General features: G+C 42.8%; 1 protein-coding gene across 3 annotated transcripts in view; it reads left to right on the top strand.

Moving 5' to 3' along the window:
* The window catches only part of LOC115148518 (rho GTPase-activating protein 26), a 115,382-nt gene that overhangs the window by 53,672 nt on the left and 43,124 nt on the right, over positions 1–18,586 (top strand). For all 3 annotated transcript variants that reach the window (XM_029690465.1, XM_029690468.1, XM_029690466.1), the window contains exons 5-9: positions 17–118; positions 659–769; positions 1,269–1,373; positions 13,647–13,776; positions 14,125–14,225. In XM_029690465.1, coding sequence (XP_029546325.1) covers positions 17–118; positions 659–769; positions 1,269–1,373; positions 13,647–13,776; positions 14,125–14,225 — 549 coding nt within the window. The remainder of the gene's footprint in view (positions 1–16; positions 119–658; positions 770–1,268; positions 1,374–13,646; positions 13,777–14,124; positions 14,226–18,586) is intronic.

Here is an 18,586-nt window from a genome sequence, read left to right as displayed (position 1 = left end):
TGACTGTTTATCACAGGAAGCCAAGAAGAAATACGACAAAGAGACAGAGAAGTACTGTGCTGTCCTGGAGAAGCACCTAAGCCTATCAGCAAAGAAGAAAGAAGCACATCTTCATGAAGTAAGCATACATTATTCTCCTTTCCCACAGTCAAAATGGGCTAGAGTTGGCTAGTCATTACATGTGTGTTTATGTTAAGATGCATGTGTTTGTGTATGAGTGTGGGCAAGTGTGTGTGTGTGTGTGTGTGTGTGTGTGTGTGTGTGTGTGTGTGTGTGCGCGCACGCTGTAAGTCAGTTCAAACAGAGTCAGAATCCCGTTTATTGTCCTACAAGAGGAAAATCTTGTCACAGCTCACACATAGATACTTAAAACAAATATGAAAACATAGAAGAAACAAGCAACAGCCAGTCAGGAATAGTCCCCTTTCCCCCCCGTCCATGGACGGGGGGGACGCACAGTGCGCCTCAGAGTTGTCCGGTATCTCACACCTAATGGGAGGAGATCAAAGCAAAGTTGAAGCGGGGTGGGAGATAATGTGGCGGGCTTTGTGGTGTACAGCACGACCATTCAGATGGGAGAGCAAACAGCGTTACTTCACTGAGTGTTTCACCTGAAAGTCATTTAAAACAGAACCCCATCATTTTGCGTGTGGTGCAGGCAGACAGTCAGGTGGACCACGTTCGGCAGCATTTCTACGAGGTGTCTCTGGAGTACGTGTTCAAGGTGCAGGAGGTCCAGGAGAGGAAGATGTTTGACTTCGTAGAGCCGGTGAGTGAGCATGTCAATCTCCCTCAGCACGCTGTCTATACTGTTTAGGGTTGCAAAATTCCATGAACTTTCCTAAACTTCCAAGGTTTTCCAGAAATCCTGGTAGGAAGTCTCCCGATTTCCTGCTTATTCCCTCCTGATTCAGGTAATCTTCCAACCAGGAAGTAACTGTCCCAAAATTCCCAGATTTTCCAGAAATCCTGGTAGGAAGTCTCCCGATTTCCTGCTTATTCCCTCCTGATTCAGGTAATCTTCCAACCAGGATTTTTGGAAAATCTGGGAATTTTGGGACGGTTACTGGAGTTTTGCAACCCTAATACTGTTACTGTACTCTATACACCTTACATGCTTAGTCATCTCTCCATGACACTGTCTACAGAATAAATATAGCTGGCAACAAGTACCTTTCAAATCAAATTACAGTAGATTAGGTTGATGGAATTGAATTACGTTTCTCAACCACGTTTCCTTTCCGTTTCGTCCTTTGTATCAATTCTAGTTGCTGGCATTTCTTCAAGGGCTGTTTACTTACTATCACCATGGGTACGAGTTGGCCAAAGACTTCAACCACTTCAAGACAGACCTCACTATCAGCATTCAGAATGTAAGATACATATCAATGCCATACATTACAGCCATTAGGTGCTGGTGAGATATAATATTTTGCCACACCAAAGACATTTCAAGGCTGGGCTGGGCGGTATATTGTATTTTACTATATACCCGTATTGATGCATGGTATTTCAATGTTTGGTTTGTTAAATGTGATACGCAGCTCAGCACGTGTTATGTCAGTTTTTATTGTTTACTCCGTTTGCTATTTGAGTTGTCTTTCTCCCTCCTCCTGCTGTATGCCTTTTCCCACACCAAGCCCTGCCGCCTGTCACTCAAGGAGAGAGCAGTTGTTCGACCACAAAGTCGCGAACACTTTCTTGCCGCGGTCTGCATGGGCAGATAGATGCAACAAGATGTTGGTGAAAACAATGCTGCTTTCCACGAGCGTTCTACAATTACACTATTAGTTTGTGTGTCTTACTGTTTGCAAACTACAGTCTGCTAGTTCATCTTTTCTTAGCAAGTTGTGGCTAAAATACATCTGGTTAGCCGCTAATGCTAAACACTAGTTAGCTAGCTTGCTAAATGTACTAAGAGTAAGAGCAAATGTAGATAGCTAATAAAGACAGCCTGGTACTAATGCTGGTCTAGGCCTAGATAAGTATGTTGTTTGTGCAACTGTATCTTAAATCAGAGAGGAATAGGTGAAACATGAATATGTTAGCTATGTTTTATTTGTATTTATTATGGACCCCCATTAACTGCTGCCAAGGAGCAGCTACTCTTCTTGGGGTTCAGACACATTAAGGCACATCACAAAATAAATAAACAAAAACAAAATAAAACAGTACATCACATAACATCACCACACCACTACAAATCCACAACACAAAATGTACAATACCATACAACAATATTAAAATGTGTTTCTGTGCCTGTGTGTTTTGGCAAGTCGGTTAGGACATCTACTTTGTGCATGACAAGTCATTTTTCTAACAATTGTTTACAGACAGATTATTTCACAGATAATTCACTGTATCACAATTCCAGTGGGTCAGAAGTTTACATACACTAACTTGACTGTACCTATTTCAAGGCCTACCTTCAAACTCAGTGCCTCTTTGCTTAACATCAAAAGAAATCAGCCAAGACCTCAGCAAAAAATTGTAGACCTTCACAAGTCTGATTCATCCTTGGGAGGAATTTCCAAACGCCTGAAGGTACCACGTTCATCTGTACAAACAATAGTACGCATGTATAAACACCATGGGACCACGCAGCCGTCATAACGCTCAGGAAGGAGACGCATTCTGTCTCCTAGAGATGAACGTACTTTGGTGCGAAAAGTGCAAATCAATCCCAGAACAACAGCAAAGGACCTTGTGAAGATGCTGGAGGAAACAGGTACAAAAGTATCTATATCCACAGTCAAACAAGTCCTATATCGAAAGGTCGCTCATCAAGGAAGAAGCCAATGCTCCAAAACCGCCATAAAAAAGCCAGACTACGGTTTGCAACAGCACATGGGGACAACGCTCGTAATTTTTGGAGAAATGTCCTCTGGTCTGATGTCATAATGACCATCGTTATGTTTGGAGGAAAAAGGGGGACGCTTGCAAGCCGAAGAACACCATCCCAACCTTGAAGCACGGGGTGGCAGCATCATGTTGTGGGGGTGCTTTGCTGCATGAGGGAATGGTACACTTGACAAAATAGATGGCATCATGAGGGAGGAAAATTATGTGGATATATTGAAGCAACATCTCAAGATATTAGTCAGGAAGTTAAAGCTTGGTCGCAAATGGGTCTTCCAAATGGACAATGACCCCAAACATACTTCCAAAGTTGTGGCAAAATGGCTTAAGGACAACAAAGTCAAGGTATTAGAGTGGCCATCACAAAGCCCTGACCTCAATCCCATAGAAACCTTGTGGGCAGAACTGAAAAAGCTGTTAAGCCTTTTACCTAGACTTGGTGCTCCGGAACCGCTTGCTGTGCAGTAGCAGAGAGAACAGTCTATGACTAGGGTGGCTGGAGTCTTTGACAATTTTTAGGGCCTTCCTCTGACGCCGCCTGGTGTAGAGGTCCTGGATGGCAGGAAGCTTGGCCCCAGTGATTGGTACTGGGCTGTACGCACTATCCTCTGTAGTGCCTTGCGTTCAGAGGCTGAGCAGTTGACGTACCAGGCAGTGATGCAACCAGTCAGGATGCTCTCGATGGTGCAGCTGTAGAACTTTTTGAGGATCTGAGGACCCAGGGCAAATCTTTTCAGTCTGCTGAGGGGGAATAGGCTTTGTCGTGCCCTCTTCCCGACTGTCTTGGTGTGTTTGGACCATGGTAATTTGTTGGTGATGTGGACATCAAGGAACTTTAAGCTCTCAACCTGCTCCATTACAGCCCTGTCGATGAGAATGTGGGCGTGCTCGGCCCTCCTTTTCCTGTAGTTCCCTCCTTTGTCTTGATCACGTTGAGGTTGTTATCCTGGCACCATATGGCCAGGTCTCTGACCTCCTCCCTGTCGACTGTCTCATCATTGTCAGTGATCAGGCCTACCACTGTTTTGTTGTTGGCAAACTTAATGATGGTGTTGGAGTCGTGCCTGGCCATGCAGTCATGAGTGAACAGGGAGTACAGGAGGGGACTGAGCACGCACTCCTGAGCGGCCCCCGTGTTGAGGATCAGTGTGGCAGATGTGTTGCTACCTATCCTTACCACCTGGGGTCGGCCCGTCAGAAAGTCCAGGATCCAAATGCAGTGGTAGGTGTTTAGTCCCAGGTTCCTTCGATTAGTGATGAGCTTTGAGGGCGCAATGGTGTTGAACGCTGAGCTGTAGTCAATGAATAGTATTCTCACATAGGTGTTCCTTTTGACCAGGTGGGAAAGGGCAGTGTGGAGTGCAATGGAGCTGGCATCATCTGTGGATCTGTTGGGGTGGTATGCAAATTGGAGTGGGTCTAGGGTTTCTGGGATAATGGTGTTGAAGTGAGCCATGACCAGCCTTTCAAAGCTTTTCATGGCTACAGACGTGAGTGCTACGGGTCGGTAGTCATTTAGGCAGGTTACCTTAGTGTTCTTGGGCACAGGGACTATGGTGCTTTGCTTGAAACATGTTGGTATTCCAGACTCAGTCAGGGACAAGTTGAAAAAGTATTTTGAAGACACTTGCCAGTTGGTACGCGCATACTCGGAGTACACCTCCTGGTAATCTGTCTGGCCCTGCGGCCTTGTGAATGTTGACCTGTTTAAAGGTCTTACTCACTATGATCACACTGTCGTCCGGAACAGCTGATGCTCTCATGCATGCTTCAGTGTTGCTTGCCTCGAAGTGAGCATAGCAGTAATTTAGCTCATCTGGTAGGCTCGACTCACTGGGCAGCTCTTGGCTGTGCTTCCCTTTGTAGTCTGTAATAGTTTGCAAACAATGCCACATCCGACGAGCGTCGGAGCCGGTGTAGTACGATTCAATCTTAGTCCTGTATTGACGCTTTACCTGTTTGATGCTTCGTCAGACGGCATAGCGGGATTTCTTATACGCTTCCCGGTTAGAGTCCTTGAAAGCGGCTGCTCTACCCTTTAACTCAGTGCGGATGTTGCCCGCAATCCATAGCTTTTGGTTGAAGTATGTGCATACAGTCACTGTGGGGATGATGTCATCGATGCATTTATTGATGAAGCCAATGACTGATGTGGTGTACTCCTCAATGCCATCGGAAGAATCCCAGAACATATTCCAGTCTGTGTTAGAAAAACAATCCTGTAGTTTAGCATCTGCGTCATCTGACCACTTCTTTATTGACCGAGTCACTGGTGCGTCCTGATTTAGTTTTTTCTTGTAGGCAGGTTTGGTCAGATTTGCCAAATGGAGTCAAAGGGAGAGCTTTGTACGTGTGCGTCTCTGTGTGTGGAGTAAAGTTGATCTAAAGTTTTTTTTCCCTCTTCTTGCACATTTAACATGCTAGTAGAAATTAGGTAAAATGGATTTAAGTTTCCCAGCATTCAATTCCCCGGCTACTGTTTGCTTATGGCCTTATACAGCTCATTGGGTGCGGTCTTAGTGCCAGCATCGGTTTGTGGTGGTAAATAAACAGCTACGAAGAATATAGATGAAAACTCTCTTAGTAAATAGTGTGGTTTACAGCTTATCATGAGATACTCTACCTCAGGTGAACAAAACCTCGAGTCTTCCTTACTATTAGATTTTGTGCACCAGCTGTTGTTTACAAATATACACAGACCGCCACCCATTGTCTTACCGGATGCGGCTGTTCTATCTTGCCAATGCAGCGTAAACCCCGCCAGCTGTATGTTATTCATGTTGTCGTTCAGCTACGACTCGGTGGAAGATAAGATATTACAGTTTTCACTGTCCCGTTGGTAGGATATCCGTGATCGTAGTTCGTCTATTTTGTTATCCAATGAATGTACATTGGATAATAGGACTGATGGTAGAGGCAGATTACGTACTCGCATTCGGATCCTTGCTAGGCACCCCAACCTACGTCCCCGATATTGCCGTCTCTTGCTCATGCAAATCACAGGGCTTTGGGCCTTGTCGGGTGTCTGAAGTAAATCCTATGCGTCCGACTCATTAAAGAAAATATCTTCATCCAGTACGAGGTGAGTAATCGCTGCCCTGATATCCAGAAGCTCCTTTCGGTCATAAGAGACGGTGGCAGAAACATTATGTGCAAAATAAGTTACAAATAACGCAACAAAAGAAACACACAATTGTGGTTGCGCCAAGCAGTTTGGTCTCCTCAACTTGCTCAATTTCCACATTATTCATTAAAATATTTAGTTGAGGTTTAGGGAATGGTTTGTCCCAAATACAAAGCTTTTAATTTTTTTAATATTTAGTACGAGCTTATTACTTGTCACCCATTTTAAATCCGACTGCAGCTCTTTGTTAACCTTTGACGGGTACGATCACATATTTGTGATCATTGTTGAGTGGTCCCTGCTGTGTACCATCGCAAATCTGTGATTGGAACAGTAGCAACAGAACATATGATGCAACAAATGCATCTAAACAGCATTGTTGTCACAAAAGCATCTAAACAGTGTTTTGTACTGATGGGAAATAAAGGTCTTCACAACTTTTTTCGTAAATTTCACCTTTTATTGTAAAAGATAAATGTGAACTTTATCATCCAAACATCACAAAGAACACTTCCACAGCTTAACCTCTATGGGCTAGGTGGGACATTAGCGTCCCACTCTATTCAACAGCCAGTGGAATCGTGTGGCGCGAAATACAAATACCTCAAAAATGCAATAATTTCAATATTTCAAACATACGACTATTTTACACCATTTGAAAGATAAGTCTCTCGTTAATCTAACCAAATTGTCCGATTTCAAAAAAGCTTTACAGCGAAAGCAAAACATTAGATTATGTTAGGAGAGTACATGGACACAAATAACCACACAGACATTTTTCAAGCAAGCATATATGTCACAAAAACCCAAAACACAGCTAAATGCAGCACTAACCTTTGATGATCTTCATCTGGTGACACTCCTAGGACATTATGTTATACAATACATGCATGTTTTGTTCAATCAAGTTCATATTTATATCAAAAACCAGCTTTTTACATTGGCATGTGATGTTCAGAACTAGCATTCCCACCTAAAACTTCCGGTGAATTTACTAAATTACTCATGATAAACGTTGACAAAATACACAACAATTATTTTAAGAATTATAGATACAGAACTCCTTTATGCAATCGCTATGTAAAATTTTAAAATGCTTTTCGGCGAAAGCACATTTTGCAATATTCTGAGTACATAACTCAGCCATCACGGCTAGCTAATTTGACACCCGCCAAGTTCGGGGCTCACTAAACTCAGAATTACTATTAGAAAAATTGGATTACCTCTGCTGTTCTTCGTCAGAATGCACTCCCAGGACTGCTACTTCCACAACAAATGTTGTTATTGTTCCAAATAATCCATTGTTATGTGCAAATACCCCCGTTTTGTTTGTGCGTTCAGGTCACTATCCAAAGGGTGACGCGCGAGCGCATTTCGAGACAAAAAAATTCAAAATGTACCTTTACCGTACTTAGAAGCATGTCAAACGCTGTTTAAAATACATTTTTATGGTATTTTTCTCGTAAAATAGCGATAATATTCCAACCGGACAATGCTGTATTCATTCAAAAAGGAAGAGAAAAAATGGCGAGGTCTCGTGAACGCGCCTCTCCAATCTCTCTGTCACCAGGCAGTCCACTGACAAACTCTGCTGCTGTTATCTGCCCAGAGACAGGAGATGCGTCAATCCGCTTTCTGAACGCTTTAGAGAGCCAATGGAAGCCTTAGAAAGTGCTACATAACCCCACGGGCACTGTAGTTTCGATAGAGAAGCAAAGGGAGAACTACAAAATCGCAGACAGACCACTTCCTGCTTGGAATTTTCTCAGGTTTTTGCCTGCCATATGAGTTCTGTTATACTCACAGACACCATTCAAACAGTTTTAGAAACTTCAGAGTGTTTTCTATCCAAATCTACTAATAATAATATTCTCGTTTCTGGGAAAGAGTAGTAACCAGTTTAAACCAGTACAAAATCCCACAGCAAATAAAATGATATCACCTCACAGATCATCAAACCAAATAGGGATGAAACCATTTTAGGGGGGGTTTGTGGGGGGGGGGGGGGGGTTCAAGTCCATGGGGTATAGAAATGGGGGAAGGTATCGTGGGGGGATATGATGCAGGAAATGTTACTATGATGGGGGATTTATCAATAAATGTGGGGCAAACACAGGATAAGTTTACAGTTGAAGTCGGAGGGTTTATATACACCTTAGCCAAATACATTTAAACTCAGTTTTTCACAATTCCTGACATTTAATCCTAGTAAAAAGTCCCTGTTTTAGGTCAGTTAGGATCATCACTTTATTTTATGAATGTGAAATGTCAGAATAATAGTAGAGAGAATTATTTATTTCAGCTTTTATTTCTTTCATCACATTCCCAGTTGGTCAGAAGTTTACATGCTACCAAATACTAATTGAGTGTGTTGCCTTTAAATTGTTTAACTTGGGTCAAACGTTTCGGGTAGCCTTCCACAAGCTTCCCACAATAAGTTGGGTGAATTTTGGCCCATTCCTCCTGACAGAGCTGGTGTAACTGAGTCAGGTTTGTAGGCCTCCTTGCTCGCACACACTTTTTCAGTTCTGCCCACAAATTTTCTATGGGATTGAGGTCATGGCTTTGTGATGGCCACTCCAATACCTTGACTTTGTTGTCCTTAAGCCATTTTGCCACAACTTTAGAAGTATGCTTGGGGTCATTGTCCATTTGGAAGACCCATTTATGACCAAGCTTCAACTTCCTGACTGATGTCTTGAGATGTTGCTTCAATATGTCCACATACTTTTCCTGCCTCATGATGCAATCTATTTTGTGAAGTGCCCCAGTCCCTCCTGCAGCAAAGCACCCCCACAACATGATGCTGCCACCTCCGTGCTTCACGGTTGGGATGGTGTTCTTCGGCTTGCAAGCGTCAGGTTATGTCGATATAGGACTTGTTTTACTGTGGATATAGATAATTTTGTACCTGTTTCCTCCAGCGTCTTCACAAGGTCCTTTGCTGTTGTTCTGGGATTGATTTGCACTTTTTGCACCAAAGTACATTAATCTCTAGGAGACAGAACGCGTCTCCTTCCTGAGCGGTGTGACGGCTATGTGGTCCCATGGTGTTTATATTTGCGTACTATTGTTTGTACAGATGAACGTGGCATTTGGAAATTGCTCCCAAGGATGAACCAGATGTGTGGAAGTCTACAATTTTTTTTCTGAGGTCTTGGCTGATTTCTTTTGATTTTCCCATGATGGCAAGCAAAGAGGCACTGAGTTTGAAGGTAGGCCTTGAAATACATCCACAGGTACTCCTCCAATTGACTCAAATTATGTCAATTAGCCTATCAGAAGCTTCTAAAGCCATGACATCATTTTCTGGAATTTTCGAAGCTGTTTAAAGGCACAGTCAACTTAGTGTATGTAAACTTCTGACCCACTGGAATTGTGATGCAGTTAATTATAAGTGAAATAATCTGTCTGTAAACAATTGCTGGAAAAATTACTTGTGTCATGCACAAAGTAGATGTCCTAACCGACTTGCCAAAACTATAGTTTGTTAACATGAAATTTGTGGAGTTTTAATGACTCCAACCTAAGTTATGTAAACTTCCGACTTCAACTGTATATTCTAAATAAAAATACAACCCCTGGAAAGGGGGGTCTAAGCTGGCAACCCTGAGGTACCATAGTTACAATCTGATGCCGCATTCAAAACAACTGGGAACTCGGAAATGTCCAACTTCAGACTTAAGTGCGTTCAAGACAACTGGGAATTCGGGAAAAAACAAGCTCTGACTGGGACAAATCATTTTGAATGGTTATCCAACTCAGAACTCCAACTCGGGAACTTGGACCTCTTTCTAGAGCTCTGACTTTCCAACCTGAAGATCACGGACATCGTGAATTGACCTTGTATTTTTCAGAGTTCCCAGTTGTCTTGAAAGCACCTTCAGTCAGTCAATTTTTTAATTTTTTATAACATCTTTGGTCTGACAGACCAGAATGCATTGAATGATATAAACAAACATGGCGCCACACATAGCTGGCAAATAGCTTAGCATTAGCTCATCATAATGAGTGCAGTCTTCAAAAATGTATTTTACACACGTCATGTTTCCATTACAATATATGCAATAATTGGAATGTATGATTTGTCACCAGTACATGAAAACGTGAAAAAAACTGTAAATACATTATGCTCCATAAATATATACGGTATGCTACAGTAGAAACAACAACACGATATACAGAAAATAAGGCATTTACTTTGATAGGAATGGACACATTACCAAAGTTATTATTTTTAAGGAAAATAACAATGAAGGCAATGCAGGCGCAAGACAGAAAATGTGTTCTGACTAGAGATGCACATTGTCTTCATACTTGATCTGGGGAAACACTGGGGAAGTGCTTGGGCTTGGCCAGCTCAATAAAGCCTCAAACTTAATATGTCTGCAACAGTGAAATGGGCTACTTCTTATGTGAATTAATGAGGAGGCGGAACACACATCAATTCAAACTGTTGTTTGAAAATAATTTTAAATTGACCAGTTTAAACATAGCTTATAGATAATTAGCAGGGAGCGTGCCCTGGTTTGAGGGCAGCACGGGTTAACTGGCCTGTTGCGTAACAATCACATTTTGGAACAGTGAGTGCATTCTGACAGCACACACATAAAACAGATGACTGTAGGGTGACCGTTAGAGACATTTGGAATTCCCACGTGGAAAGGTTATGTTGCAGTGATTTCACTTGCTGTGGTAGCTGACGTGTATAATGTTGAGTCATGGCGTACATACAGTTCATTCGGAAAGTATTCAGACCCATTTACTTTTTTCACATTTTGTTACGTTATAGCCTTATTCCAAAAAAAATCGTCATCAATCTACACACAATACCCCATAATGACAAAGAGAAAATAGGTTTTTAGAAATGTTAGCAAATTTCTTAAAAATAGAAAACACATACCTTATTTAAATAAGTATTCAGACCCTTTGCTATGAGACTCAAAATTGAGCTCAGGTGCATCCTGTTTCCATTGATCATCCTTGAGAGGTTTCTACAATTAGTCCACGGTTTCTACAATTAGTCCACATGTGGTTAATTGAATTGATTGAATTGACATGATTTGGAAAGGCACACACCTGTCTATATAAGGTCCCACAGTTGACAGTGCATGTCAGAGCAAAAATCAAGCCATGAGGTTGCAGGAATTGTCCGTAGAGCTCCGAGACAGGATTGTGTCGAAGCACAGATCTGGGGAAAGGTTACCAAAATATGTCTGCAGCATTGAAGGTCCCCAAGAACACAAATCAAATCAAATGTTATGTCACATGCGCCGAATACAACAGGTGTAGAACTTACCGTGAAACGCTTACCTACAAGCCCTTAACCAACAATGCAGTTCAAGAAATAGAGTTAATAAAATATTTGATAAATAATCTAAAGTAAAAAAATCTAATCAATCAAAAAGTAACATAATACATTTCCATAACAATAACAAGGCTATATACAGGGGGTACCGGTACCGAGTCAATGTGCGGGGGATCAGGTTAATCGAGGTAATTTGTAGAGTGACTATGCATAGATAATAAACAAGGAGTAGCAACAGTGTAAAAACAAAGACGGGGGGTTCAATGTAAATAGTCCGGGTGGCCTTCATAATTCTTAAATGGAAGAAGTTTGGAACCACCAAGACTCTTCCTAGAGCTGGCCGCCTGGCCAAGCCGAGCAATCGGGGGAGAAGGGACTTGGTCAGGGAGGTGACCAAGAACCCGATGGTCACCCTGACAGAGCTCCAGAGTTCATCTGTGGAGATGGGAGAATCTTCCAGAAGGACAATCATCTCTGCAGCACTCCACCAATCAGGCCTTTATGGTAGAGTGGCCAGGCAGAAGCCACTCCTCAGTAAAAGGCACATGACAGCCTGCTTGGAGTTTGCCAAAAGGCACCTAAAGAACACTCAGACCATGAGAAACAAGATTCTCTGGTCTGATGAAACCAAGATTCAACTCTTTAGCCTGAATACCAAGCATCACGTCTGGAGGAAACCTGCCACCATCCTTACTGTGAAGCATGGTGGTGGCAGCATCATGCTGTGGGGATGTTTTTCAGCGGCAGGGACTGGGAAACTAGTCAGGATCGAGGGAAAGATGAAAAGAGTACAGTACACAAACTCCCCAAATACAGGTGAGCCAAACTTGTAGCATCATACCCAAGAAGACTCTAGGCTGTAATCGCTTCCAAAGGTGCTTGAACAAAGTACTGAGTAAAGGGACTGAATACTTATGTAAATGTGATATTTCAGGTTTTTTTATATAAAGATTTTGCAAACATTTCTAAAAACCTTTCTTTGCTTCATCACTATGGGGTATATATTTAATCAATTTTAGAATAAGGCTGTTATGCAACAAAATGTGGAAAAAGTCAAGCGGGCTGAATAACTTCCGAATGCACTGTAGGTACACAGGCTTTACTCAGTGCCAGGTCATTAGTTAATATTTTAAACAGTAAGCGGCCAAGACAACTTCCCTGGGGAATTCCCAACTCTACCTGGATTTTGTTGGAGAGGCTTCCATTGAAGAGCACCCTCTGTTTTATATTAGACAGGTAACTCTCAATCAACAATATAGCAGGGTATGTGAAGCCATAACACATACGTTTTTCCAGCAGCAAATTATGATCGGTCTAACAAAACAGCTTCTTATTATCAATTTCCTTCAGCTAATTTCTTTTCAGTCATTTGTTTACTATGAAATATAATTGTGTCTGGTCAAACACATTTTTTCCCAAAAGTTTACTAAGGGTTGGTAGCAGGCTGATTGGTTGGCTGTTTGAGCAAGTAAAGGGTGCTTTGCTTTTCTTAGGTAGCGGAATGACTTTTTCTCCCTCCAGGCCTGAGAGCACACACTTTCCTGTAGATTTAGATTGGAGAGATATAGTCTGTTGTCATCCGCAGTAATTTTCCATCCAAGTTGTCAGACCCAGATGGCTTGTCATTGTTGATAGACAACAATAATTATTTCACCTCTTTAACACTCACTTTACAGAATTCAAAATGACAATGCTTGTCTTTCATAATTTGGTCAGTTATGAATGGATAAGTAAGTTCAGAGTTTGTTGTTGTTATGACATGCCTAAGTTTGCTAATCTCTCACTAATTAGGGTCCCCTGGAAACATTGGCCAACACTTTGGTTCCTACCCTGTCAATAATTCCTCCCTGGCTTATTCATTCATTGTCATGTCAAACAACAATGCATTCAATGTGCTGCCCACTTTATTTGAACTATAGAATTAGAATAATAATTTTATTTCCATGATTCCAACAGTTCAGCTTTTAACTAGGCCTAGATGTTTTGCCCATATCATGCATCTCTGCGTGGCACAGTGTGGAAATTATTACAAAAGTACAGGAAATACAGAAATTGTAGAAAATGCTGAAAATGTATTTAGTTTGAACAGTATAAAACAATCAAAATTGAGAAAGCCCAAGTACAATCAATTATAATGTTTGTTTTGCCACTCTAGGGTCATGAACTACTCATAAAGCATATTTAGAACTTTTATTATTAAAAAACATAAAATACCATAACAAAATGGGGGAAATATTGTGATATAAAGTTTTGACCTAGCCCTAACACACTGACTGCAGACAATGGTGAATTGCACAGAATGCAGGGTGTTAGGATGTTTCCATCATTGTCTGTCTCCTTTCCTGCCCCGTTCAGACGCGGAACCGTTTTGAAAGCACACGGTCTGAGGTGGAGTGTCTGATGAGGAAGATGAAGGAGAACCCCCATGAGCACAAGAGTATCAGCCATGACACCATGGAGGGATACCTGTTTGTACAGGAGAAACGTGAGTATCCCATCCTGCTATCTCTCTTCTCTCTCTCTCTCTCTCATGCTGCAATAGGATACAATTTCACTACTCAGTGATTTATTTTTACCACTTAGAAAAGCATGGTGGCGGTAACGTCACGACTACCGCTTTAGTCACACCAATGTTTAGACACCAGTGTTGTTTGAAATAGATTTCAATTTCCCCATAGAAACAACAAGAGTAATTGTATTCAGGATGAGAATATCATGCTCTTAGAGGTGACGGGGGACCCAGCGTGTGCAATAACCATGGTAACCCACAAAATGTGTTCAATACTCCCCCCTCTCTGCTTCTCAATCTGCTCCTCTCTCTTCCCTCTCTCAGGCTCTTTCGTGTCGACCTGGGTCAAGCACTACTGCACCTACCATCGAGAGCCCAAACGAGTCACCATGGTCCTGTTCGACCAGAAGTCTGGTGGCAAAGTGGTGAGTTGACTCAGAGAGGAAGAGGTAAAGCCAGAGGTATAACTGGGCCCAAAATCTGTCTTTTCCAGCAGCAAGGAGTTTTTGTATGGAGGTCAATGAGAGAGTGTCGAATTTGGTTAACAAAATGTAACGGCTTGATTGCTACGTATAGCTTTATTTGATCAAATAGAAGCTTCATAATGCTTAGTTTGTTAGGAGTGTACTGATATAAGTAGGACACGTGACAACATTGAGATAAAACACTTGTTGTTCACACTCGTATCGGCACACTCATTGTCTAGAATGGTCCCACCTGATCTTGCCTCCTCCTGACTAAATGTATCCGCTATTATTAATTATAACCGACAATAACTTTTGAACATCAGATCGGCAATTAGTTACCTCAATCCCAGCTTCAACTTCGACTCATCTGCCCTGGGCTCTTTCTGTAATTCCAATTCTGGCGTTACAGAGGCAAGAGAGGGGGAGTCCTGGCGAGATTAAGGTGAAGGGAAATTCCGGACACCTCTTCCCTCCATTCTATTGGCCACTTAATAATAAGATGGATGACCTCCGATCGCGGATTTGCTACCAACGGGACTCTTGTCACTTCAATATTCTCTGCTTTTCTGAAAAATTGCTTTCGAGCAAGATACCCCCCATGGCTATCCAACTTGATGGATTCTCCATTCACCAAGCGGAGAGGACATTGGAGTCAGAGAAATTGAGAGGGGGAGGGATTTGCCTCTTCATCAACAACAAATGGTGTGCTGACTCAAGCGCAGTGAAAGTCTGAACCTATTGTTCACCCGTCTTGGAATACCTGATGGTCAAATTCCGACCCTTCTACCTCCCGAGGGAGTTTTCAGCTGTTATCGTGACTGTTGTATACATTCCACCTAAGGACAAGAAAAATAACAAGCTAGCACTTAACAAAATTCTCAGAACAGGCTCAGAACAGCTGACAGGCATATTCACGGTAATTTTCAACCTCTCCTTGTCCCAGTCTGTAATCCGCACATGTTTTAAGATGACCACCATCATTCCTGTCCCCGAGAACTCCAAGGCTTCATGTTATAATGAGTACATCCCTGTAGCACACATCTGTAATCATGAAGTGGTTTGAAAGTCTGGTTATGGCACACATCATCCCAGACACCCTAGACCCACTCCAATTTGCATCCTGCCCCAACAGATCCATAGACGACGCAATCTCATTTACACTCCACACTGCCCTCACCCACCTAGATAAGAGGAATACCTATGTGAAATGCTGTTCGTTGACCACAGCTCAGCGTTCAACACCATTGTCCCCTTCAAGCTCATCACCAAGCTTAGGACCCTGGGACTGAACACCTCCCTCTGCAACTGGATCCTGGACTTCCTGACGGGCCGACCCAAGGTGGTGTGGTGAGGGTAGGCAACATCATCTCCACCACTCTGACTCTCAACATGGGGGCCCCACAGCGGTGTGTGTTTAGTCCCCCTCAGGAGGCTGAAAAGGTGGGCCCTCAAATCCTCACAAAGTTCTACAGTTGCACCATTGAGAGCATCTTGACTGGCTACATTACTGCTTGGTATGGCAACAGGACCGCCATCAATCACATAGCGCTACAGAGGGTAGTGCGGACCTCCCAGTACATCACTGGGTCTGAGATCCCTGCCATCCAGGACCTCTATATCAGGCGGTGTGAAAGGAAGCCCCGGAAAATTAGTCTCCAGCCACCCAAGCCATAGACTGTTCTCTCTGCTTCCGCATGGCAAGCGGTACAGGTGCATCAAGCTTGACACCAACAGGCTCCTGAACAGCTTCTATCCCCAAGCTATAAGACTGCTAAATAGCTAAATCTGAGTTGACCCTTGTACTTTTTGTTGTTGTTGCACTGTCTCTATGCACACTCACAGGAATCTAAACACTCTAGCACACTGACATTCCAACACTCACTTAATTTGCTCACACACACATAACATGCACTCACATTTCTAATTACTCTACACATACGCACGCACACACACACACACACACACACACACACACACACACACACACACACATATTCATCATATACGCTGCTGCTGCTACTCTGTTTATCATATATCCTGATGCCTCGTCACCTTAGCCCTATACATACACTACATGAAAATATGTGGACACCTGCTCGTCGAACATGTCATTCCAAAATCATGGGCATTAATATGGAGTTAGTTCCCCTTTGGTGCTATAACATCCTCCACTCTTCTAGGAAGGCTTTCCACTAGATGTTGGAACATTGCTGGGGGACTTGCTTCCATTCTGCCACAGAGCATTAGTGAAGTCGGGCACTGATGTTGGGTGATTAGGCCTGGCTCGCAGTTGGCGTTCCAATTCATCCAAAAGGTGTTCGATGGGGTTGAGGCCAGGGCTCTGTGCAGGCCAGTCAAGTTCTTCCACACAGATCTCGACAAACCATTTTTGTATGTACCTTGCTTTGTGCACGGGGGCATTGTCATGCTGAAACATTAAAGGGCCTTCCCCAAACTGTTACCACAAAGTTCAAAGCACAGAATTGTCTAGAATGTCATTGAATGCTGTAGCGTTAAGATGTACCTTCCCTGGAATTAAGGGTCCTAGCCCGAACCATGAAAAACAGCCCCAGACCATTGTTCCTCCTCCACCAAACTTTACAGTTGGCACTATGCATTGGGGCATACTATGCATCCGCCAAACCGAGATTTGTCCATCGGACTGCCAGATGGTTAAGCGTGATTCATCACTCCAGAGAACGCGTTTCCACTTCTCATTGCGCATGGTGATCTTAGGTTTGTGTGCGGCTGCTCGGCCATGGAATCCCATTTCATGAAGCTCCCGACGAACAGTTATTGTGCTGACGTTGCTTCCAGAGGCAGTTTGGAACTTGGTAGTAAGTGTTGCAACCGAGGACAGAAGACTTTCACACGCTACACGCTTCAGCACTTGGTGGACCTGTTCTGTGAGCTTGTGTGGCCTACCACTTTTGCGACTGGATGTTTCCACCTCACAATAACAGCACTTACAGTTGACCCGGGCAGCTCCAGTAGGACATGGTGAAATTTGACGAACTGACTTGTTGGAAAGGTGGCATTCTATGACGGTGCCACATTGAAAGTCATGGAGCTCTTCAGTAAGCCCATTCTACTTCCAATGTTTGTCTATGGAGATAGCATGGCTGTGTGCTCAGTTTTCTACACCTGTCAGCAATGGGTGTGGCTGATATATCCAAATCCATTAATTTAATGGGAAAGGAAGCACCTCTATCAGTCCAGTATCCTTGCACATTGTAAATATGGTATTGGAACTGACCCTGTATATAGCTTCTTACTTTCTCATGTTCTTCTTCTATCTTCTTCTATTTCTTATGTGTTTTTGTTTAACCTTATGTTATTTTGAGTGTTACATTGATATTGATTAATGCATTGCTGGGTTTGAGCTTGTAAGAAAGGCACGTGACATTAAAACGACTACTTGAGTATCTGGTCAATATAATGGATCATTTGTGGTTGACTGTTTGTTTACCTACCCCAAATGCCACTCTACCATGCCGTGTGACCTTGTAGTTGTTGGAGCAGAGAGAAAGGGAGAAGAGAGAGAAATGTTGGCATCCTTTGAGCTAAGGGCTGGGGCATCAGCCTCCCAGTCATGATTTCAAGCAGAAATCATGTGTGACATCTGTCTCTACATATTTGAATGACTGCAGTTGATTAGTGCTTCATAATACATCTGTGTGCTGGAGTCTGGCCTTGTGGTAGTGCTGCTGACTCCAGACTGTAACTTGACCTTTGTGGTATGGGTTCAAACCCTGCCTACGCCTTCATATCTGTATTCCTTTACCTGAATGTCTTCCCCATTCGTTTGTGACTTTCTGTCTCAATAAAGAGAAAATACTAATACAAATATATACTGACAAAAAATATAAACACAACATGCAAGGATTTCAAAGAGTTTACTGAGTTACAGCTCATATAAGGAAATCAGTCAATTGAATTAAATTCATTAGGCCCTAATCTATGGATTTCACATGAATGGAAATACAGATATGCATCTTTTGGTCACTGATACCTTAAAAAATGGGCCTCACAATGGGGCCTCAGGATCTCGTCACGGTACAGTGTCTCTGTGCATTCAAATTTCCATCGATAAAAGGCAATTGCCCCATGGGGCACTATGTTCACAACGTTGACATCAGCAAACCGCTCGCCAACACAACGCCATACACGCGGTCTGTGGTTGTGAGAGCCGGTTGGACGTACTGCCAAATTCTCTAAAACTACATTGGAGGCGGTTTATGGTAGAGAAGTGAACATTTAATTATCTGGCAATAGCTCTGATGGACACTCCTGCAGGAAGCATGCCAATTGCACGCTCC

This window comes from Salmo trutta, chromosome 15 (assembly GCF_901001165.1).
Source record: "Salmo trutta chromosome 15, fSalTru1.1, whole genome shotgun sequence".
Lineage (NCBI taxonomy): Eukaryota > Metazoa > Chordata > Actinopteri > Salmoniformes > Salmonidae > Salmo > Salmo trutta.
Note: the sequence above shows the minus strand (reverse complement) of the source record. Positions and strands in the feature narration are given on the sequence as shown.